We start from the raw sequence: 24284 nt of genomic DNA on the forward strand, positions 1-24284 counted from the left end.
GGTAGACTGCGGTTTTCGGGCATTAAGGGAAGTTGCTATTTGATTTGGGTTTTTGGCCTTGCATAAGAGACATACCTAACCACGCTCATGGTTCTCTCTCTCCCTCTCTTTCTTTCTGTGTGACGGTGCAGGGGCTTGAACTCACAGCCTCATGCTGGTTAACTGGAGACAAGAGTCCTTCCTGTGGACTTTTCTGCACAGGCTGGCTTCAAACCTGGATCCTCAGATCTGGCCCCTGGAGCTAGGCATACATATTGGCTCCTTAAAACTTAGCTTCTGACTGTGGAGAAGAGGCAGATTTTTCCATTTCAAGAAACTGCCCATTCTACTCGGATAGAATTAGATGAATTTCTCAATGAGTATATATTTCAGTAGATGTGTCTGTTCTCTCCTGATTAGCTAGGATTACAGACCTGAGCCACCAGCTCCAGGTTGTAGCTATATTTTTCCTTCTTTCCTTTCTTCCTCTCTCTTTCTCTTTCTTTCTTTCTCATTATCTTAAGTAGTTGTACACAAGGGTTTAATTTAACAAACTCTAGCCCATCTTTAAATGGAAAACAACAAACATGAAAATTGTAAGACATTCAATAAATTGCATTGGCAAGTAAGCTGCTACATAATATCCTCAAAACATAGGTTAAATGCTTTAGAGGGAAGAGCTAGAATTTCCCTTCTCATTGGAGCCCCTCTCGGGATGCCCAGCGGTGATTTCTGGCTTAGTGGTAGACTGAGCAATGAGAATCAGTAGGGGGGCTTTGTGCTTCATTAGAAAGGTACTGCCACTGCTTATGGAGTTTCAGTATTCACTACCTAGCTGTCCTTTGGCCCTGGACCTTTGCGGGTCAGACAAGACATACACAGCCGGAAGAGTCATACTGAGCTTTTCTGTGTGTGTGTGTGTGTGTGTGTGTGTGTGTGTGTGTGTGTGTGTGTGTGTGTGTGCGCGCGCCAGCCCTGGGGGTTGAATGAAGAGCTTGGGCGCTGTCCTGGAACTTTTTCACTCAAGGCTAGCGCTCTACCACTTGAGCCACAGCTCCACTCCTAGCTTTTTGGTAAATAAACGGAAGTAAGAGTCTCAGAGACTTTCCTGTTCAGGCTGGCTTTGAACGGTGATCTTCAGATCTCAGTCTCCTGAGAAGCTAGGATTACAGATGTGGGCCACCGGCACCCAGCTCACACTGATCTTGAAGTAAATATGTTACAGCTAGATTTAACAAAAATCACGTTTGACGTTTTTATTTTATCTTTTCTGCCATGCTGCGGATGAACCCCAGGACACCCCCTCCCCGAGGCGTAGCTCTAGGACTAGGCTTGCAACCCCAGATCCTCGGCTTGTGTAAAATGCAGACTTAGCTGCCACTGTTGGCTTCCAACACATCAACTTGCGTTCCGTGCATGTGCCAAAAGCAGTTGACTGCATTTCCAATGTAATAAACCATTGCTTTTTCCTGGCTCGTTTCCTTGGACGTTCAAGCCATTCCCCTGGAGAACTTAAATCACTTGGCATCATCATCATCTCACGTCTCAACTTAAAATCCCCCTTGCCCACAGTGCTGGGGAGCCAGGGCTTACCGTCGACCACGGGCTTGGGCTGTGAGCTCTTGAGGCGCAGCGAGGGCCGGAAGCGGGTGCGGTCGTTGAAGCTCCAGCTCTTCTGCACTTTGGTGGGGCTGCCCTCGGCCGTGATGTCGGTGCTGGGGGACCTCCTGTCGCCCACCGAGGCCTGTCTGCTCTTAATGCTCTGGCCCCGGGGGCTGGCCATGCGCACGCGCTCCTTAAAGCTCAGCTTCTGACTGCGGAGAACAGACACGAGGTGAGCCAGCTCATCGGGGCCCCTCTGCTAGGGTAACTCAAGCACATGGATCTGTAGATGGGTATATATTTATTAGACGCGTTTCCCTCCCCCCCCCACCCCCCAGTGAAAAGTTGATCTCTATTCCATCTCTGTGTGAGCATCGTTTTCAATCAGTCTCATCCTACAGGTGTTAACACGCACATTTCTTGAGTTTATCACAGGCCGAACTGAGACCAAACACAAGCAATTCATATTCAATGATCCCGGAGATAACCAAGGATTGATTTGCCATTCACTTTAAAAGAAAAGGTTGGATGGTTTTGGCTTTACCTCCAACTGAAAAAAATGTTTAAGTTATTTTTTTTTGGGGGGGGGAGCATCTCTCTTAGCAATTTCTAAAGGTCTCTACAGAAAAACCAGGGATGAGAGTTAGACATGTACTTACATTCAACATGCATTTTGTACTTCAGGCAAGATTATGATATCCATAAACTCATGCAATCGCATAGCCAGTGGGAGTATAGCATCCATCTTATTAGATACATACAACAATTAATGTTACATTTCCTTGATGCTTACATTCGTTCCTGTGAGACAAGAACCAACCTCGACACATAACGAACGTGATGACTGGGGACTGGAATGTGTGGTGATGTTCACTAACACGACTTCCTGCTATTAAACAGGTTATTTATTTGCTGTGGCAGCTACCAGTACATTGTAGTTAGTTAAACCTTAGTTCTTTAATGTTGGCCAGGATTGAGTGGTTGAGGGCTGATCAAGGAAGGATTAACAATAAGTGACAACAATGAAGGCCAAATGTACTTCACAATTTCCTAAATCAAGGCACATGGTTTAGTGTATTGGGAAAGGCAGGATAGAATCACAGAACTTGGGGTTCTCTGACATCCAATCAAAGCAGCAATGTAGCTAAGGGATTCTTGTGAGACTCAGGTGCAGTCCCTTGGCTTCTTTTCTTTTTTTCTTTCTTGGCTCAGAGCTAGTGCTCTTCCCCGTGAGCCACACCTCTATTTCTGGCTTTTTGTTGGTTGACTGGAGACAAAAGTCTCCTGGACTTTTCCTGCCTGGGCTGGCTTTGAACTTTGATCGTCAGATCTCAGCCTCCTAAGTAGCTAGGATTGCAGGCCTGAGCCACTGGGCACCCAACTGGAGAAAAGTTTGGATGGACATTTTGCTTGGTTCCCTGTTTCATTTGGAAAGCCCTGGAGTCCCAGAGTGGCTCGGCACGGTCCTTGGGACTCCTACTGCAGCTGCTGGGGTGAAGGCAGCCATGTCAGGGATTATGGAGACCTGTGGAAACCTTGTTTCTTCCACTTACCAGAGCGTCCATTGCTCCCAACTGCAGCATGCCAACAGCAAATGTGTTTAGTGGGTATGTGTTTCATAGCGAACAAGAAACAGTCACACTGATTTTTCCATGCCTACTTGCTTTAACAAATGATGTTCTTGGAAGGTTCCATGTTTGATGGATCCTTACATGGAAACAAATCTAATTGTGAACATGGTGAGAGTTCTGAGAGCAGTAAAGGAGGTGACCGTGCAACCCTATTCCTCCCCCGAACCCCATCTCTCATGGCAGACAGAGCGCAGTCCAGCACAACCAGCTGAAAGGCACATGCAGAGAATGAGTGGTGCGACCCTGTGGTGATGGGCGTCTTTGTTAACAGTCCCACCAGGAGAAAGGCTTATCTGCACTCCATAAATGAATGATTACACGAGCATCCATTAAACAAAAACAATGGAAAACTTCAGCTTCTATCACCAGGATATGATCTCCGTGTCACCCATAAACTTTCAATTCTTTAGGTAAAATCCATCCAAAAGACAGGGCCCCAAATGTCTACTCTTCTTAATCTTTATTCCTATTAGAAAAATTTCCCATCTCTTTCTGATTTCAGTGTGTCTTTACCATAATTTAAATTTATGATAATCTGGTTCAGAAGACACGTGCATATGTTTGCACATTTTTCAAGTCCACATAGCTCTATTATAAGCTCCTTACTATTCTCAATCTTATGATACCTTTTCCTGAACTAGCAGATGGCTAATTATGATAGAAGGTTGTATCAAAGTATTTTTTCAAATTTTCAAGTTATGTCTCTTTCCTATGCCAACTAAATGTACAGACAACTAGGAATATCATAAAACAATTTCATATGAATTTTACTTTATTCTTCTTTAGAAAATTCATTTAGGGGCTCACACCTATAATCCCAGATACTCAAAAGATAAACATTGGGAGGCTCATAGTTTCAGATGAGTCAAAACAAAATTAGTGAGAATCCATGTCAACCAATAAGCTGATTATGTGTGAAGAATCAAATATGTGAGAACTGCAGGCTGACCCCACACAGAAATATGGGAACTTACCCCAAAACCACCGAGAGCAAGAAGGGCTGGGGGTGTAGCTGAAATAGTAGAGAGCCTGTCTAGGACGTGTTATGCTCTGAGTTCAAACCTCAATATCATAAAAACTTTTAGTGCATAAGCACTTAAAAGGTAGAAAGGATAAAATGGAATTATCAATATCAAAGTCACCATGCTTGTTTATGATAAAGTATTTAAGAATCCCTCAACAAATCTACTTCAAAAATGTCCAGTAAAACATTTTGATATCACTCCTATGAATAAGTGGAAAATGGGAATTAACTTATCCAAATCGAGCACTTAAATTTGACAGAAATGTGTTCTTGGTATCATTTCCTTCTCCTAGAACTGGAGCTTGAACTCAGGGCCTGGAACTGGCTCAGCTTTCTTTTACATGAGTGGTGTTCTATCACTTGAGCCATGGCTCCAGTCTGATTTTTTGCTAGTTAATTGGAAATGAAGTCTTTGGACTCTTTCAGACTTCTTTGCAAGCCCCTCCATCTTCCAGATCTTAACCACCTGAGTAGCTAGATTCCATAAGTGTAAGCCACTATCTTTGGGCTCCATTCCCTTTTTGTCCTAAACTATACAAGTATTGTTAAGATATTTAAAAAAATGCTTTGTGCCAATCCTGGGACTTTAACTCAGGGCCTGGCACGGTCTCTTAGTTTATTCGCTCAAAGTTAGTGCTCTGCTACTTGAGCCACAGTGCCACTTCGGGATTTTCTGGTAGTTAATTGGAGATGAGTCTCACAGATGTTCCTGCCTGGGCTGGCTTTGAACTACAATCCTCAGACCTCAGCCTCCTGAGTAGCTAGGATTACAGGCATGTGCCACCAAGACCTGACTTTAAAAATATTCAAGACTGTTTTAAACTATACTCCAAAAATTATGCATTACATCAGAGAAAATGTAATGTTTTCATTTACTTTTCTTTTGGCACAATATAAAATTTAAGAAAAAAGTCTCCTACCCACAACTTTTTAATGAAGGCAAATGTTTCCTCCAACTGTCTGCTCTTGTGTCCTTTCAGGAAAAGCTTAGTCTTATTAGAGGTTCTACTTCATTTCCCTTTTGGAAATCAACAGAGCGCCTTGATTAGATGGCTAGTAAACTGCTTAAGTGGCTGTTATTGAAAACACACAGTCATGAAAAACTTAAGACTCTTCACTGTTATATTCAAATTTCCACCATTCTTGCTCTTGCATCCTTGGTGATATTTTAGAAGCATGACTTTCACAAGACTGATGTAGCTGTGCTTTCTCTCTCTCTCTCAGGAAGCACACCAAGGGCAACCCCCAGGAGGCCAACAAGCCAGTCTGCCTTTTGGAGAAAGTACCCCAGAGTTGGCTGTGATCACAGCCCGGAGCATCTTAGTCTGCAATCCCACATTCCCAGCGGAGGACCCGGCTCTGCCAGGGAATTCAGAACCAGAACCAGATGGACCTATCAGTCAGATGGCTCAGCGTGCAATCCACTGCGGGTCTGCTCTCCGCCAGGGAACTCCGTACAATCGTAAACCCAACCGTAATCCTCCAGGACTTAGAATGCTGTAGTTATTGTTATACTTAATTAGGGTTTTAGCCCGTCACACGATAAAGCATTCTACAAATTCTCACCCCAGGCAAAAAAAAAACATGGTCACTCAGCTTTCACAAGCCAGTGCGTGCAGCAGTTTAGCAGCTGTCCAGCCACCAGGGGGCGCCAACCAGCCGATCGCCAGCTCTATCCTATTTATCCCACTTGGTGGAGAGTCAAAAAGCAAGCCACAGGCAGCAAGGAAAATTACAAGCAGGCTGAGGACAAAAACAACCAAACAAATAAAACAACTCATTCAAGAAGTCCCTAGGAAGAGTGGGTCTGTGAACAGGGCTCAGGTGGGTTGGCAGTATAGCCTGGTCATGCACCTGAGGTTAGTTGGCATTCTCAAATCTCATGTCACTAGCCGGATGCTGGGTACCTCTGCTTCCGTGAAGTGTACATTCTGAAGAGCTTCTGCTTATTACTACAGAACTTACTAGGAGTGAGGGAAATAGAGCAGCGCATTACTAAGCATTTCACCACCAGGAACGCGCTTAGGGAATTCTTTCCTTCTTTCTCTTCCTAAACACAAAGCCATTCAACTCCACTGTTCTGTTTTTTTTTGTTGTTGTTGTTTGCTTCTGCTTTTGTGCCAATACTAGGGCTTGAACTCAGGGCCTTGCATTCTTATTCGGGTTTTTCCACTCAAGGCTGGCCCTCCAATGCTTGAGCTGTGCCTCTACTTTCAGCTTTCTGCTGGTTAAGAGGCAAAAGTCTCAGACTTCTCAGCCTGGGCTGGCTTTGAACCACCATCCTCAGACCTCAGCCTCCTGAGTAGCTAGGAGTATAGGCGTGAGCCACCCAGAACCTAGCCACTTTACTGCTCATTAATATGTAAGTTCAGAGACAATATAAGGAGTAAGTACAATATAGGTTAATTGTGCTGCTCTTAGTTGTTAGACTGAAATGATTAGATTTGAAATAGGCATAACAAATGACGGTAGTCTATGTGTTAACACTTGTTTTATATGGGAATAAGAATACAAATATTTTAGAATATAGCAACCCCTGTAGTAACTATCAAAGTAATGTAGTATAATTGGAGAATAAATTATTTCAGCAATTTTAAGAATACATATTTACAAAAATCAGTGTAGCAGATAGCAATAATAGCTTTGAAATCTAAACGCAGAAGTTCTGAATTTGTGTGAAAGATCTGTAGTTACAGTTAATATAGGTAACTCACTATTGGGTTGAGTATATGTTCAAAACATAAACAAGAGAATATTGTACTATACAGTTTGTAAACAAAAAAGATGTTTTCATTCTAAGTCTTATTAAGTGTTTTTCAAAAAATTGGTGGTATTAAGGCTTGAATTCAAAATCTCATGCCTTTGTCTGGTTTTTCTCTCATAACGGGTGCTCTACCACTTGAGTCTCACCTCTATTACTGACATTTAATTGGTTAATTGGAGAACAAAGTCTCATGGACTCTTCTTCTCAGGCTGACTTTGAACCACAATCCTCAGGTCTGAGATTCCTGATTAGCTGGGATTACAGGCATGAGTCACTAGCACTTGGCTTTATGATATGCTTTAAAAGAGTAAATCTTGTCCTCCTATCAATAAATATGAACAGAAAGAGAAACTAGTTTGAAATGACTTCCTTTTTCATATTAATGTCCCGTCAGTAAGGACCCAAGTGAACTATGTTGGCCGGAGGGGAGGGGGAACACCTAATAGCTAGTCTTCCTGAGTTTGTTAGTTTAGCAATGCGCACAGATTGTTCACTGAATACAGAAGGAAGAAAATGTAAGTAATAAAAGATACATATGGAAGAAATGTAAGAACACACAATACCTTCCACAAGTGTGCTAGAGTTCTTTTCTGAGTCATGCACAGTCTTAGAACCCAGCACACAGGGGAGGTTTGCCGGAGCGCTCAGTCGGTTACAGCACAGAGAGCAATGTAATGAAAGACTATCGTGTGCCTTTCAGGACATGCATTTTATATCCATCTCGCAGGTACTTGTTACAGCAAGTGTGGAGAGTTGACAGTGTCAGAATAAGCCTGAGGAGTCCTGACGATGCCCTGTGAACTAGAAGTAAGGGAACAACTATGAAGGAACATACTCAACCATCATTTCTTTATCCTGGGGGAAGCAGGGGCAGGGAGATTTATGGGTAATCCTCAAACTTCAGACTGGATGATCAGGGGTGTGTGTGTGTGTGTGTGTGTGTGTGTGTGTGTGTGTGTGTGTGGTGTGTGTGTGTCGTGAGGCTCAAACTCACATTCTTGTGTGGCTTTTTCCGCTCAAGACTCTACTTGAGCCACACATCTACTTCCAGCTTTTGGCTGGTTAATTAGAGGTAAGAGTCTCACAGACTTTTCTGCCTAAGCTGGCCTTGAACTACCATGCTCAGTGCTTAACCTCCTGAGTAGCTAGGCTTATAGGTTTGAACCACTGGAATCCAGTTATGATCTGTTCTGGTAGCAGTAAAACCTTCAGGTGGGAAGAGGTTAAAAAAACCCAAACACCTCAGTACCAATGTGATGGCTCACCAACCACTATTTAATGCCCTGGTGAAGGAAATGAGAGGGGGCTGGGAATGTGGCTCAGTGGTAGAGTGCTTGCCTAGCATGTGCAAGGCCCTGGGTTCCATCCCTAACCTTGAAACCAAAAGTTTGAAAACACGGGAAGGGAAGCAACCACAGGACCTCAGGTGAGAATACTGGGTTAATGTGGCCAGAGAGGTTTGCAGGTAAGTTTTAGTCTCTGAAAATACAATTTGCATTGCACAAATAAAAGCTGGTCAGGCTAAAAAATGAGCTGGAAAACTTATTTACTGAAATGATTGAGTAGAGTAAAATCAGGAACAATTCAAATCACATTTTGGAGTTTAGAACTGTTTTAAAGGGAAGACAGAAGAAAATAAAATGATTAATAAAATGAGATGGAGAGAGTTGTATTTATAGTCTAAGTAGAGGATGAACAGAGCCGGCTGAGCTGAGAATAATACTTTGTACATAATGCCAGCACAAGAAACATTATTTTAATTATTGTTTCATTGAGTTATATTTAAAAATCTTTTTCTGGGATTGATAAAACTATTTTTTAAGAAAACCTTGAGGTCTGTCACAAACAATATCATATTGTTTCTTAGTCTGAGATATTATAGATGCATTTTGTTTGAGCATACCCTAGCTTTAGTGTAGACAAACATAACTGTGTGTTTTTTTTCTTTTGGCAAGAACATCCCAAGGTAGGAAAGATAATTAACTAAAGGGGACATGAATGCGCTTGCCCTCTATCTGTTCTACACAGAGAATAACTCTTTTGTGCGTGCTCTGGTCTCCCACCGCGTCTGCTCACCTGTCCTTGGATTATTCACAGTCTACTCTTATTTTTGTTTTTATTCTGTGCCAGTAGTGGGGCTTGAACTTAGGGTCTGGCAAATGTCCCTTAGGATTTTGCTTAAAGTTAGCACTCTATCACTTGAGCCACAGCTCCACTCCCAGCCTTTAACTGGTTAATTGGAGGTAAGATCTCACAGACTTTCCTGCCCAGATTGGCTTCTGAGCCTTCTAAGTAGTTAGGATTACAGGCGTGAGCCACCGATGCCTGGCTTACTAAGGGGATTCCAGGGTCTATGATGTAGGAATGATGAAATTTTGGCTCTCACTGGTGCTGAAATTTGTCTGTGTGGCTTATGAGAAACGCCCGCCCGTACAAACCCCAAGGCTGAACTGCAATAAAGGACTCTGTAGCTGGGTGGCGCTAATTAGTCCTTTTGAAATGGGGTCAAGTGTAATTAACAATATTCCGGATCCATAGCTGATCTTCTCTTAGGGAAAACTCTCATTAGAAATGCATTTTCCTCTGTGTCTGTTTTGCTTGGGTAAGGACAAACTTGTTATTTTCCAAGATGCTGCAGCTGCTATTGTTATTACAATACTCTTTCTGAATTCATTATGCAATATTCTAAGTTCCATTGCCTATGGAACTTTCACAAGGTGAAAGCTACGGCAATATTAAAACAAGAGTTTCAATGTGTACTTTAAAAAACGTATCGATTAAAAAGCAAAGCAGGGGGCTGGGGATATGGCCTAGTGGCAAGAGTGCCTGCCTCATATACATGAGGCCCTGGGTTCGATTCCCCAGCACCACATATACAGAAAATGGCCAGAAGTGGCGCTGTGGCTCAAGTGGCAGAGTGCTAGCCTTGAGCAAAAAAGAAGCCAGGGACAGTGCTCAGGCCCTGAGTCCAAGCCCCAGGACTGGCCAAAAAAAGCAAAGCAGGCATCTTCAGATAACTGCACTGTTTTACATTTTAATCATTTATATATTTTTGTTTTTAAATTTCTCCTCACATGAAGTATACTTGAAGTCAAGCACCTTTCATTTCTCTACCTATGTGTAACTTATTAAAACATATACATTCTGTCCCATAACTTTACATAGGTGATAGATGTTTGGGGGGGGGTCTCATGTGGGGATCTAGGTGACACACAGAACTTGCTTCAGGCCAAATACCGAATGGTGAAATGTCTGAAGACTTCAGAACAGCACACCTTTTTTTTGTTTGTTTGTTTCTGTGTGATTCTCTAAGTGATCAACTGATTTCAGTGGTCCTGAACACATTCAAATCTACAGCCTTTGTCACAAGCATCAGAAATCAACTGAAGTATGTTAGATACGTGTGCACCTCATACAGTTTAGAAGAGCTTCTTGGCATTGGTCCTGCATTGTAACAGGGCCAGCTGCCTCAACATTGGAAATGGTGTGAAGTCCCCTCGTCACCCTTTAATTCAGTCTTAGTTTTCTGCCCTCCTAATGTTCAGCAAATGTGCCGGTGACTCTTTACTACCCACTGCTGCAGGAGTCAGGCTTATTCCTGACCCCTTTGGGTGTGAACCTCTTTCTTTTGGATGATGAAACCATGATAGGAGACCTTGCTCTCCAGTAGTTTCAAAATTCATGCCAAAGACAGTCTCTACCCTTCGAATCCAGGGACAAATCATTTTGTGAGACAGTTTCTAAATAACTCCCGAGACAAAGCTTTAGAAATATTACCAAAGAGAACAAAAGATGGTTTATAATGACTTATTGTGTGCATTTTTTTCAAGTGAAGTTGATGTCTTCCTGGAATTTGGGAAGGGAGTTCTGGGTCAGAATGGGTCAGCTTGACTCTCACACTGTCTGCAAAGAATGTGCTGAGTGTAATGAGTAGAGCTTCTCACATCAGAAATGGCTCTAAAGTCGAGGAAAGTAACTCCAGGCTCCTGAACCTTCTAAAGGTATCACCCAGGAAGATCTAACGTGCTTTGTTCTAACTCGACGACATCTCCAAGTATGCGCCCCATCCCCAAAGGGTGCTGGCTTCAATGAGCTCTGTCATCTTGGTTTCACAGATGAAGATATTTATGTTTCAGTTTGGGAATCTTTTCAAGTTGATAATCCAGTGCCTCATCACCCTGCATACACATTCAAAACTATTTTCAATACTGCATACATATCTTATCATTAATGTCATTATTGTGTTAGAGTCCAAAGCTGAAAAGGATACTCATTAACTCCCATCTAGAAGCTAGTTCTGGGTGGATAGAATTTTCCATTTCCTTTCCACTGAGACGACTGTCAGTGACTTGAGGGGAAAAAAGAAAGCTTGTGCCCTTTCTCCCCTTCTAGGCACTGGTATTCCATTGCTGATTTTGCCTCTGCCCATTTTGCACACCGTCAGTCCCCAGATCCAACAAGGCTCTGTCCTTGAGGACTTTGCTTCCAATTCCAGACCCTTCCTGATTCTCATAAACACAGATTACTTTTGCTTTCTATTCCCTCTAGGTTTGAGTCTATATTATTGAATCCATTAAAGCACTTCCTTCTAGAGCAGGGAAGAATGATCATGAGTTATTTGGAGGAATTTTGCGGGTGTTGGGGAGACTCATCTTTCTGAAAGATGGAGAAAGATGGGAGTCTTTTTTGGACCCCAATAAGCCTCTATGCTCAATGGGCTGGCAATAGCCCAGACAGACGCTCTCATCTCCTGTATGCAATGTTTCTCTTGCCAAAAAGAAAGGGGAACAAAGGAAAACTAATAAAATAAATACATAAATAAAAATAAAACTTTTCTCCTGTCAACGAAAAGAAAGCGAACCCCGGGCTTCTGTCCAGGTCTGAAACACTCAGATAAAAATTCCTTTTTTTTTTTAAAATTGTCTAGATCACTACATTTGAATATTTGGATAAGAATACTGTCAGGAAAAAATGGCAAGAAGGAATGCTCACAAATCTGTAGTGATTTTCAACCCTAGAATGTTCTCTATCTGGAGGACTGTTAAACGCTTAGGGAAAGATGTTGCTGCTCCTACGGAGGGAAAAATCAATTTAAAAAACCAGCAACGTGGCCAGCAATCTTGTGAAAGGTCACTTTTTAATCATCTTGATTTGCCGATCGATTTTACTTTCAAGACACATTAAAAACATCTGCTAGGCATCAGATTTATACACAAATATGTAGCAAAAGAGAAATCACAAACCTGCTTGATGATTCCCCTTGTTCTTTCCTTCAGGTGCGTGAGGACAGAAGAGAAATGATGATGAACTTGTGAATACATTTATACCACTCGATCAAGGCCCAATGGGAGAGTGGGGAATCAGGTAGCTTAAGTAACCCCTTTCAAGAATGACCCTCAAGAATAACAATGCTCATCATAAACGCACTCCACTTCATAGCCTACGTTCATTGTGGCACAGGTCTGAGAGACAGCACAACACGTCTTGGCAAATCCAGTCTTACCTGTACCTAGCCAATTTCCACAGACTGACTCTTCATTTGCCAGGGAGTCCCTGGTTAAGAAAAAGTGGGTCTGGTCTGTTTCTGGTTACACTGTGGGATCCGTCTCGCAGGCAGACTTTGGGATCTAAATCTGGTTATGGTCATCTGGGATGATAACTTTGTACTTCAATTACTGGTTGAGGCAGATTTTTTCCCCCTATTTTATAAAGTATGAGTTCAAGGGAAGACGTAAGGTTCATAGAAAGTCTGTCAGAGCCTCTGTGGTTTTCTGTTGGGTAGTATTTTAAATAAACCATTTGGGCCAACTTAGGTCTAAGCACCATGTAAGTTAACTGTGGGCTTTGGGATAACACACCCTACTTTCTCGTGGGTCTTGGGTTTCTTAAGATTAAAGGAGAAGGCATTATAGTACAAAAATCTCTAAATTTTGATTTCTTCAAGTGCCTCTGGGCTTTTCTCAGAGCTTGATAGCTTCCAATAGCTCTGTCCAAGATTTCACTTCCTCTTTCACATAGCATATTTACCATCTGACCAATCCTCAATCACTTCAAGAAGGAAGTCAGGACACATAATTCCTTCTATAAATCCTCTGTCATTAAAACAAAACTTGGAAATATAGTCACGACTGAGACTTCAAAGACACATGTAGGAGAAAAATTAGGCCTGAAAAGAGAGTAAGAAACGTCCTGGTTGAGTCGCTGGTGGTTTCGAGCAGCTGTAGCTTGCTTTCACACAACTCCCCACCATAAGCCTGTGGAACAAAGTCACCCCACTGCACCTCAAATGCAGTGGGGAACCAGGGAACGGAGCTGGGGTTCTCAAATACCAATATTGTTCACGATAGTGGTGATGATGATTTTGGCAGTGTGCCTGTTTCTCTAGTTGACTTTTCTCTTCAGCACGATTTCCATCTCATACGTTCCGTATCTTACGTATATTTATAGGTGCTACCTCCAGTGCTCCTTGAATGTATATTTGCTGAGCTTTAAGATTTAAACTCACCCCCCCGCCCTGCCCTGCCCACCGTACTTCTAGCAACTGGAACAGGACCTTCCACATAATAGATGTTCAATGAAGATTTGTTGATTGTTCTCAGAAGTTCCTCAGACTCTGAATGCTAGTGGGAAATATACTATGTAACTAAAAGGAAGTTGTAGTGCATCTCTTACTAGTCATTTTGTATTCAGTCAGCCAGCTAATTATAAACCCAAAAACATCCCTCTAAATCACAGAAATTATTCTCCTCACAAACCCAGAATTCCTTTCTAAAGTAAAGGTTCTGAACTTGGCTTCGGGGACTTGGTGAATATATTAAACTTGTAGGCAAAGTTTTGATGTTTTATATATTGAATATTGTTCTTTGGGGGAAAAGTCCATGACTTGCATTACATTCTTACCAATTTATCAAGCAACCATAATAAGCAACAACAATAATTAAGAACTACAATAAAAAAATGAACTATCATTGGAGGGAAAGACATCCCAACGTATCCCAACGTTGAGATTCCTATGAATTTTGCTAGTAATCACTGTGTCATTCTGGACAAAGGATGCCTTCTCAGTACATGGAGCTGAGAGCCAGGTTAGTGAGGGGTGGGGCAAGGGGACAGGATAATTGACAGGCTCGTGGGAGCGGCAGGAGGAGGGCAGCTGTTTGCTCAGTCCCACTCCATCTCCACCCTTACTTCAACTGGGAAAACAGCAGAGGAAAAGAAGAGATCACATGAGTAAAATCATAGTCAATGCACGGGGAGAATTTGATGCATTATTAAAGGGTTCTTTTTTCCAGGCTTCAGAATGACTTTTAATTCCAATCACTGAAATAAGTAGAAAGCTAGATAATCATAGGAGATAATAAACCACTCTCTTGTCATTTGAGAAGCCTATAACAGTTTCCCTACAGGACTTCCTTTATTCATATACATTTATCTAAGAAACTTCATGAAGAAGAGCAATATGATCTCCATGAAATTCTCAGTTTTGATTCATACACCCAAAAAATACAGGTCACAGAATGATGCTCATTTTCTGTTTTTCCACCCAAGCTTCAAAAGAGTTGAATAGCTAATAAAAGGATTCCCCTCAATTTCTAGATTGAAAGCAAGAGAGCATTTGAATCCACACCTTCACTCAGCGGCAGCCAGGCTTCTCTCCTTGCTAGAATCCCATGTCTCTAAAGTCCTAGGGGCTGGGAACGTGGCTCAGTGGTAGAGTGCTTTCCTAGCATGCATGAAGCCCTGGGGTGGATTCCTCAGTACCACATAAACAGAAAAGGCTGAAAGTGGCGCTGTGGTTCAAGTGGTAGAGTGCTAGCCTTGAGCAAAAAGAAGCTCAGGGGGCTGGGGATGTGGCCTAGTGGCAAGAGTGCTCGCCTCGTATACATGAGGCCCTGGGTTCGATTCCCCAGCACCACATATACAGAAAATGGCCAGAAGTGGCGCTGTGGCTCAAGTGGCAGAGTGCTAGCCTTGAGCAAAAAGAAGCCAGGGACAGTGCTCAGGCCCTGAGTCCCAAGCCCCAGGACTGGCAAAAAAACAAAACAAAACAAAAGTTAAAAAAAAAAAAAAAGGCCTGTGGGTATGACCTGTAGGACAGCTGTCCTGGTCTCCTGCTAATGCCTAGGGATCATCTGTCCTGCTACTGTTGGGGATCATCTTGTCGGAGACTCAAGGAAGCCACTGACCTAGTCCCGAGAGTTTGCTGCTTCCTGATGGATGGCATGATGCTGCATCAAGCTTGCCCCTGCTGACCTCCGTCCAGGTCAGGAAGAACAGGTGGCTTTCTTGAGCCACTGAGATGAGGGGCCTTAACTCTCGGGAAACACACTGAGATTGAGGTTTTGTTGGACTATGCATGGAAATAGCTAACATCCTAAAAGACTGAGATGGATAAGCAATTTAATACCCTCTGAACAACTTGAAGAAATGAGTACTTTCATCAAGTTGAGTGACATATAGAAAACCCTTTCTCATGACTTACTGGCTTTGGTGTTTCGATGAGGATTTCTTTAATTAGATGGTGATAATGTTTTAATATAGGCTCTGCTAGCTGAACCACAGTTCAGGACTCTGTCTAAAGTTATTTTCTCTTTTTGAATAAAAAGCACTGTGGGAATCATTAGGACTGTTAATAAGATTTCACATTGTCCTCTCCTTCAAGCCTTCTTCAATTCCCTTGAGTTTGGGCATGGTGGATAACCTTTGGATGATACAACTGCAAGGGAGGTACTATGACTTGGAAGATTTGAATGCTAATTTTTATCTGACTGGTCCTATTGCCTCATGGTAAATTCTACTTCTGCTGTTAATATTAGTTTGCTCAGCAAGTGAAAGCTTAAGTGAAAATATGGAGGAATCCAGAAGAGAAATGACATGGGCAGAATGAATGTGCAATGCCACATTGCTCTCGAGGGTACAAGAGAAAGAATCCTTTTTCTGCTTATGGACTGTGGCTCTTACCTTTAGAATTCTGATAGGCTTTATGATTAGACATTAGCATGAAAAAAAGACAAATCCCTTAAAAACAAAAAGGGTTCCTTTCCTTTGATCATCAGTCCAGGTCTTTGGATAGTGAGGAATGAGAGAGTGTCTTTCAGTTTTGCACCTGCGTTGCTACTACCAAAGTCCAAGTATGTTTAAAAGCAATACAGACTGAGAAGAGCCATGATGGACACAATATCTGTGTGCATTCACAGCTCGCTGAGCTAACCAGAAGAGACTGAGCTCCAGCGCCAGCTGCTGCACGGATACCTACTTGGTAGGACTACAGGTGTGCAAGGCCTTCAAGTGTGCCTTCCAGGTGGCGATGGACACAGATTTCTCGTCAGCCGCATAACTCCGCCAAACGCACTGCATGGGGCCGAATCGGGACCGAAAGGAAAACAGGGGAGCAAGAGACAGAAGGAAATGAAGAAGATGATTATTCATTTACTACACATTATGAAACCTTTTCCTTTTTTTGTTTTTTTGTTTTTTTTTTTTTTTTTTTTGGCCAGTCCTGGGGCTTGGACTCAGGGCCTGAGCACTGTCCCTGGCTTCTTCTTGCTCAAGGCTAGCACTCTGCCACTTGAGCCACAGTGCCACTTCTGGCCATTTTCTGTATATGTGGTGCTGGGGAATCGAACCCAGGGCCTCATGTATACGAGGCAAGCACTCTTGCCACTAGGCCATATGAAACCTTTTCCTTAGCAAACTGTAACTCCGAAAAGACGCCCAAAGTTAAGAAGTAGCCCAACGGGCTGCCACATCAATACTGTTTCCAAAACAATACAACACCACTAAGTAGACACACCAAAATGTACAACATAATACGAGTTTCATGCCACTACTGGGGCTTGGGTTGCTGTCCTTTAGCTTGTTCACTCCAAGTTGTTGCTCTACTACATGAGTCACACTTCTATGCCTAGCTTTTTAATTAATTTTTAATTGGAGATAAGAGTCTATGGACTTTCTTGCTTGGGCTGGCTTTGAACCAAGATCCACAGCTCTCTGCCTTCTGAGTAGCTAGGATTACCCATGTGAACCATTGGTACTCTGCACATAATACAGTTTTGAGCTAGTCAGGGATACATATGATCGGATCTGAAATGAAAACAGTACTGTTCAACTGGTTCAACACATACTGATGTCCAACAATCCAAGCATGAAGATGCAGTCTGGGCCTTTGAGGCATTGGCCTTTGGTTAAAACTTGGTAAGAGAGAGGCAAAGAATTACCAAAAATCCACCCTAAGTAAAGTAGCTACTAGGCTGATAACCGTTAGGGCATGTGAATGACTTAATTAGGGAAAACCCTGAGGTTGAACTGTGAAATAGTTTTAATGTTAAAAAAGGTGAAGATATGCTGGCTCATGATTGTAATAACAGCTACTCAGAGGCTGAGATCTGGTTAAACGCCAACCTGGGAAGGAAAACCTGTGACAATCTGATATCTCCAGTTAAACACCAGAAACCCAGAAGCAGAGCTGTGGTTCAAGTGATAGAATGCCTTCCCTGAATGAAAAAGCTAATGGATAGAGATTAGGCCCTGAGTTCAAGCCACAGTACTGGCCTGCAAACACACAAACACACACAGGCACGCACGCGCGCACACACAGAGAGACTCACGCCTATTATCCTAGCTACTCAGGAGGCTAGGATCTGAGGATCATGACTCAAAACCAGCCTGGGTAGGAAAGTCCATGAGACTTTTAGCCCCAATTAACCACCAGAAAACCAGAAGTGGTGCTGTGGCTCCAAGTGGTAGAACACTAACATTGAACAAAAGAGATCAGGGACAGTGCCCAGGTCCTGAGTTCAAGCCCCACAACCAACAAGGAAGGAAGGAAGGAAGGAAGGAAGGAAGGAAGGAAGGAAGGAAGGAAGGAAGGAAGGACGGAAGGAAGGAAGGAAGGAAGGAAGGAAGGAAGGAAAGAAGGAAGGAAGGAAGGAAGGAAAGAGGGAAGGGGGGAAGGGAGGAAGGGAGAAAGGGAGGAAGGGAGGAAGGGAGGAAGGGAGGGATTCCTATTTTGTAAATGAGAACTAAATGTTCAGATAGAAGTTAAGGCTCCTACAAAGTTAGGAGGCTTGAGACAGGATCTCCAACAGTCCCACTTTTGGGCACAGGTCTTCAGTGGGAATTTTGCTGACTGATTGATAACTGAGGTTGAAGCACTTCTATCAAAATTGTCTGAGAGATTGCCTGCATGTACATTCCTGTATAAAGCTTGGTAAGTTTATTCCTTTTGCAATGAGCCTGCAAACGTTTCTAATACCAAGTGTTTGCTCTGATGTCTTTAGAGAAATTTTTTTTATTATGATTCATTACCCAGAGCATTCTATTTTATGTGACAAATTTGTTTAAATGGGTCACATCCCTACCGTATAACCATCAATCAAGATTTTGAAATGTACAATGAAGAAAAAAGTGATCTAATTATGTTTGCTTTCCTGAGAATATCACTGGATAAACAAGAGCTGCACAAACAAGTTATAAACTGGCACAAACTACTTTGAAAAACTGTCCTATAGTGTCTATTAAAGTTGAATATATATGTATACTGTGATACAGTTGTGAGCTCCTAGCTAAAAATTCAACAGATGAAGTTAAATACACTTGAAAAAAGATATGTACCACTATCCAGGTGCTAGTAGGTCACAGTTGTAATCCTAGCTACTCAGGAGGCTGAGATGCTTCAAAGCCAGACCAGGCAGACAAATCCACGAGACTCTTATCCCCAATTAACCACCAGAATCCAGAAGTGGAGTGTGGCTCAAGTGATACAGTGCTAGCCTTGGTGAAAAAGCCAAGGGAGAGAGGTCCTGAGGTCCTGAGTGAAAACCTCAGTACTGGCACACACGCACACACACACAAATACAAAAGATATGCACCTCACATGGGTTTCTTGGGTAAAGGTAGGATCACCACAACATCTATTAACATTGGTATACACAGGAAGGTATAATATGGGCACATATTAGAGAATTGAATATTGAAGGTGTAATATGGGCACCTAACTAAGGACAATCATATCGACTTTTTAAGAATGATGTTGAATAGTGAGGCAGACCAAAAGAGGCAACTCTTAGGAGAGGATCACAAAGGCACAATGCCTACATGTATCTGCGCATATAAAATAAGAGTTATCGAAAGGAACTCCGGGAAATGGAAACAAGAGGTTGTTTTTATTTTTCACTGTTTTCGTTTTCTTTTGTTTTTGTTCTGTTTGTTTGTCTTTGGGAGGGTAAGGGAAGGCACAGACATGGAGGGACCAAGGCTGAACAAATGCAGCAAGGGTACTCACTATAATGAACTATACAACTTATGGGGGGGAGTCGGGAGGGAAAATTGTGAGACAGCGAAGGAAGGAGGGACATTGTTCAAAATATACTCTTTACCTGACTTATGCAAGTGCAGCCACTCTGTACATCACCTTCATACTAGCAATTAAAAAAATCACCCCCAGGATAGAAATAAAAGAATAACGTTGAGTGACATAAATGAGACATGGAAGTCCTCTGGGCTGACGGAAGGCAGAATGGTTCAGCCCTCCGGAAGCACGGAGGACTGAGGATGGGAACGGCAGGACTCAGCTCCCTTTGGAAAGGGGCTCTTCCCTGCATACACATGGAAGGTCTGGGAAGTGTCATGGAAAATTGTAGTAGAACTTAGGGGATGTTTTAATGGGGTGAAGGAGATATTTTCCCTTTTTTCTTAATTTATATATTCTCATTAGGATTCCTTGCCTAAAGCTGTATCCACACAGCTTATGTTGATTTAACTGCTAACTGTGGAAATCTGTGCTATGCATCTTGGCATCTTAATATGTACTAAAGCAATTACTATCCTACCTGGAGTTAGTGGAGTTTTTGTAGCTCTGTCTACACCATTTTTAGGGTGACAGAGGAATCAGTAGCTGGCATCAGCGGTGCACAGCTGTAATCATAGTCATGGAGGAGGCCAAGATCCAGAGAATCACGGTTCAAAGCTGGGCAGAAAAGTCTGAGAGACTTCCTCTCCAAAGTAACTAGCAAAATGGACACATGACTCGAGTGAAAGAATGCCAACTAGACAAGAAAGGGCTCAGAGTTCAAACTCTGGTACCAACAAAATAGAAACAAAAACAGAAAGAATAATCAGTAAAATACATCTGTGTGTGTGTGCGCGCGCACACACACACACACACACACACACACGGCATGGGCCTTGAACATAGGGTCTGGGCATTGTCTTTTATCTTTTTACTTAAGGTTAGTGTCCTACTACTTCAGTTACATTTCTACTTCTGGTTTTTAGGTGAGTAATCAGACATAAGAATTTCACAGTTTCCTGTTTGGACTGGCTTTGAACTGAGATCCTCAGATATCAGCCTCCTGAATAATAATCTGTGTTTACAGATTAATTGTTTCAGCTTCTTTTGTCATAGTAAGGCCCAGAAATCTTTCAGTGATGTAAGGAAACAGATAGCTCCTTTCAATAAACAATTTTCTTAGAAGATATGCATATTATATATGTATACATATGCAAACTCTGAAAAAGAGACATAAACAGAACTACAGAACTAGATGCATACAGCATTATTTGATAACAGTGAGAAAAAGCCCCAAACAATAATTCAACAATAATGCCACCAAGGTATCACCTGTTAATGTTATCATACGTTAGGGGCAAGAGAAGGCACTTAGTGAGGTGTTTCTTTCCACTAATACTTGACTTTTTGTTCGTTGTCCATCAAATTGATCTCGAGAACTAAGCTCTTGATCCCCTCATTACTCTTCATCTAAACATATCTTTTAAGTGAGAAGCACGGGGCCCCTCCCCCACAGGGCTCATATTAGATAAGTCAAAAATGGAACTGGAATGTGTAACTCTCCTCCTCTTACACTCTTAATAACTTTCTCCTGTCCTTGATCTCAGGTAATTGGTACTGATAGCTAAAATTCAAGTCCCTATCTGTGATCCACTAACTAATGTTTGTGTATTGAAAGTGCAAGTCAGAAAGTGGTAAGCAAAGAGAAAGATAATACTCTGGAGGATTTCCTAGGGTTAATTTGCAGCGTGTCCACTCCATAGAAGTTAACGTAGTGATTGGAAGCTGTATCTGCTACTCATCAGGCAATGCTGGTGCTCTAGGCAGCTGAGAAGATTTGCACTTCAGTCTATAATTGTAAGCAGAATGCAGAATAAGTCAGCATGGGGGCTATGCAGTGTGTGTGGAGTGGTTTGCAGTAGTACATCTATACCAAGTCTTCTCCCTTCTAGAACAGGTCTAGAGAGCCTCAGCGGCCTACACAATGGTAGACGAGCATGAAACATTTTTTTTTAAACAAACGTACATGTTTAAAATTTTCATTACTAAAAAAGGAAGGGTGCATACAAGGCAGTTCCTTTCCCTTTCATTTTAAGTTCTGTTCTTTAGTGGAAACTTCTTCAATTTTTATAGTTATTTCTGTGTTTTCTTCCTCTCTTCTTTATCCCCAGAAGTCTCATAGTCACACCATGTTATCTATCTATCTATCTATCTATCTATCTATCTATCTATCTATCATCTATCCATCCTCTTGGTTTTCTGTTATAACTATTAGAAAGTCTTTTATGATCTCATCTTAGAAATACAAAGTTTACTTTTTTGTGTGCCAGTCGTGGGGCTTGATCTCAGGTCCTGGGCTCTGTCCCTGAGTTGTTTTTGATGTTGTTGTTGTTGTTGTTCAAGGCTAGTACTCTAACACTTGAGCCACAGCACTACTTTTGGCTTTTTCTTTGTAGTCTATTGGACAGGGTTTCACAGATTTTCCTACTCAAGCTGGTTTCAAACGGTGATTCTCCGATCTCAGCCTCCTGAATTGCTAGGATTACAGATATAAGCCACCAGCACCCAGCTAAATATAAAATCTGTCTAGTCAAATACAAATAGATTATGAAATCAGCCCACTGGGCTTTCTGTAATCCTGACGCCCACTCTCCTGATGCCCCCAGCCTTCCGCTTGCTCCGTTAGTCAGGCCTGCTGTGCCTGGTGTCTGGGACTTCTTCACTACCTCAGCATCACACAGACGCCTTTGCCTGTCCTGTGTCTTGTTTCCTAGCTCTCAGGCCTCTTGCTCTCCTGGTTTCTCTTCCTGTTTTTGGAAGAACAATTCCATCCAAGTTGCTTTCTGAGTAAGGGCAACAGGTAGGTAAGTTTTTGCCATCAGCGTGACTAAAAACATTGTGTGTGTTGCTCTCACACCATGAGTGTTTTGGCAAGGTTGTAGCATTCTTGGTGGAAAGGAATTTTCCTCCCGAATTGTGAATATATTGTTCCACTACTTTCTATTTTTAAATGTTACTAATGAGATATCCAATATATATTTGGTGTGTGTGGGGGGGGGGTGTTGTCTGTTTGTTCACCTCACCAGGCAATTGGTAATCTTTTCCACTATGACCACTCCTGACCTCCAGTTCTGGAGAATTATTATTTAGTAGTTCTTTGGTAAAATCCTTCCCTTAATTTCCCTACAGTCTATCTGAGGAACACCTAGAATTGATCTTATACCTCTTAGAAGGATCCTTCTATTTTCTTTTCTTTTTTCTTATTGCACATATTTTTAAAATTATCATTCGTTTTGTTGTGCTGGTCTTGGGGCTTGAATTCAGGGCCTGGGTGCTGTCTCTGAGTTTTCGTGCTCAAGGCTAGCGCTCCACCACTGGAGCCACAGCTCCACTCTGGCTTTTGGTGTTTAATTGGAGGTAAGAGTTTCATGGACTTTACTGTTCAGTCTAGCTTTGAACTGTGACCTTCATATTTCTTGGGTAGTAAGGATTACAGTTATGAGCCACCAAGCACCTGGGTTCATCTTTGTTTTTCTTTTTTGTTGAACTTTCTGGGAGATTTGTTTTTTACAGCTTTATTTTTTAGTCTTTCTCTCCAATGTTAGCTTTTCCACATTTAAAACTTTTTTCAGTACTGGGGACTGAAGTCATGATCTTCTGAACAATCTACTCAATCTACTACTTGATCCATGTCCTAGTCTGTTAGGATATTTTTTTTTATTCATCTATTCTCTTTTTTTTTTTTAAAGTATTGGGGCTTGAATATAGGTCCTCCTACTCTTATTTGGCTTTTTTCACTCAAGGATGGTGTTATACATGTCCACTTGTCCACTTTCAGTCTTGGGCTAGTTAATCGCAGAAAAGAGTTTGATGAACTTTTCTACTTGTGCTGACTGCAAACTTGATTGTCATGTTTCAGCCCCCTGAGTACCTAGAATTATAGGCCTGAGCTACCAGTACTGACTTTTTCATCTATTCTTACTAAGATTGAAGCATTAAAAAGGATGTATCTGCCTAAGTAGTTGGAGTTTATAAACACTCAGCCTCACTCTAGGTTAACTAAGATCTACTTATTTTGTTGTAGGAAGCCAAAGCTTCAATATACAATTTTGTTATTTTGTTCCAGATAGCTTCCTCAAACCAACTTTTACTAACCTCCTCCTTGAAGGGAATTAAGCCAATTAGGGTTGATTTCACAAACTTTCACTTAATTTCCCTGTTTGTTTCTGGAGCATTCTGGCTTCATCCCTAATGATCTAGTATCTTCAGTAGAAGTTTCAGACCTGGAACTTCTTTTTGTTTGTTTTTATGCTGTTACCAAGGCCTGTCCTCTGCGTTTTTCACACAACCATTTGAGTCAAAGCTCCACTTCCAGCCTTTTGGTAGTTAATAGAGATGAGTCTGTCGGACTTTCCTGTCCAGGCTTTGAAGAGCAAAGCTTCTTGAGTAGCCAGGATTATGGGAGGATACAATGCTTTGTTGACATGAGTGATGGATTTGGATTTAAACAAGAAGGATTTCAGTCCCGGCACCTTTTCAGTTTGTCTGGAGGACTGAATGACCGAATATATAGGAAGTGCTTTGAAAACTTTATGAGCGCATAAAAATTGTGACATTTGGGACAGTTTTCTAAATGCCACTAAGACCTGGTTTCTTTTCCCAGACTGTTCTACTTGGAATGAAAAGGGAATTTCAATGAATCATGCAAAGGTATTGACATAGCTAACTTCACTGCAAGCTCTGGATTTTAAACCCCCACCCTCCAAAAAACTTCAGAACACTGGCTATTTTAGTTATTAGCTCACCAAACAAATGGAAATGCAATTTGGGCATCTCACTTGCCGTGGTAGGAACAAAGTGGCTCTGGCTTAAAGCAAATGAGATTGCTTTTGGTCTTGCTTTTTATGTTCAGCAAACAAACTCAGGCTTATTGGGAAAGCAAACAAGTGAATCAGCAAATGAACACCATATAATCAAGGCCTGAAGCCTTGAATG

General features: G+C 42.0%; 1 protein-coding gene across 2 annotated transcripts in view; it reads right to left on the minus strand.

The window, feature by feature from the left end:
- Kcnq5 (potassium voltage-gated channel subfamily Q member 5) overlaps positions 1-24284 on the minus strand; it is a 486711-nt gene that overhangs the window by 49682 nt on the left and 412745 nt on the right. Inside the window, exons 8-11 of one of the 2 annotated variants that reach the window (XM_048353692.1) lie at positions 16257-16351; positions 12244-12270; positions 6144-6200; positions 1573-1793 (exon numbers count right to left, since the gene is read on the minus strand). In XM_048353692.1, coding sequence (XP_048209649.1) covers positions 1573-1793; positions 6144-6200; positions 12244-12270; positions 16257-16351 — 400 coding nt within the window. The remainder of the gene's footprint in view (positions 1-1572; positions 1794-6143; positions 6201-12243; positions 12271-16256; positions 16352-24284) is intronic. The other variant, XM_048353691.1, reaches the window with a different exon arrangement.

The sequence above is a fragment of the Perognathus longimembris genome, chromosome 9 (genome assembly GCF_023159225.1).
Source record: "Perognathus longimembris pacificus isolate PPM17 chromosome 9, ASM2315922v1, whole genome shotgun sequence".
Classification (NCBI taxonomy): Eukaryota; Metazoa; Chordata; class Mammalia; order Rodentia; family Heteromyidae; genus Perognathus; species Perognathus longimembris.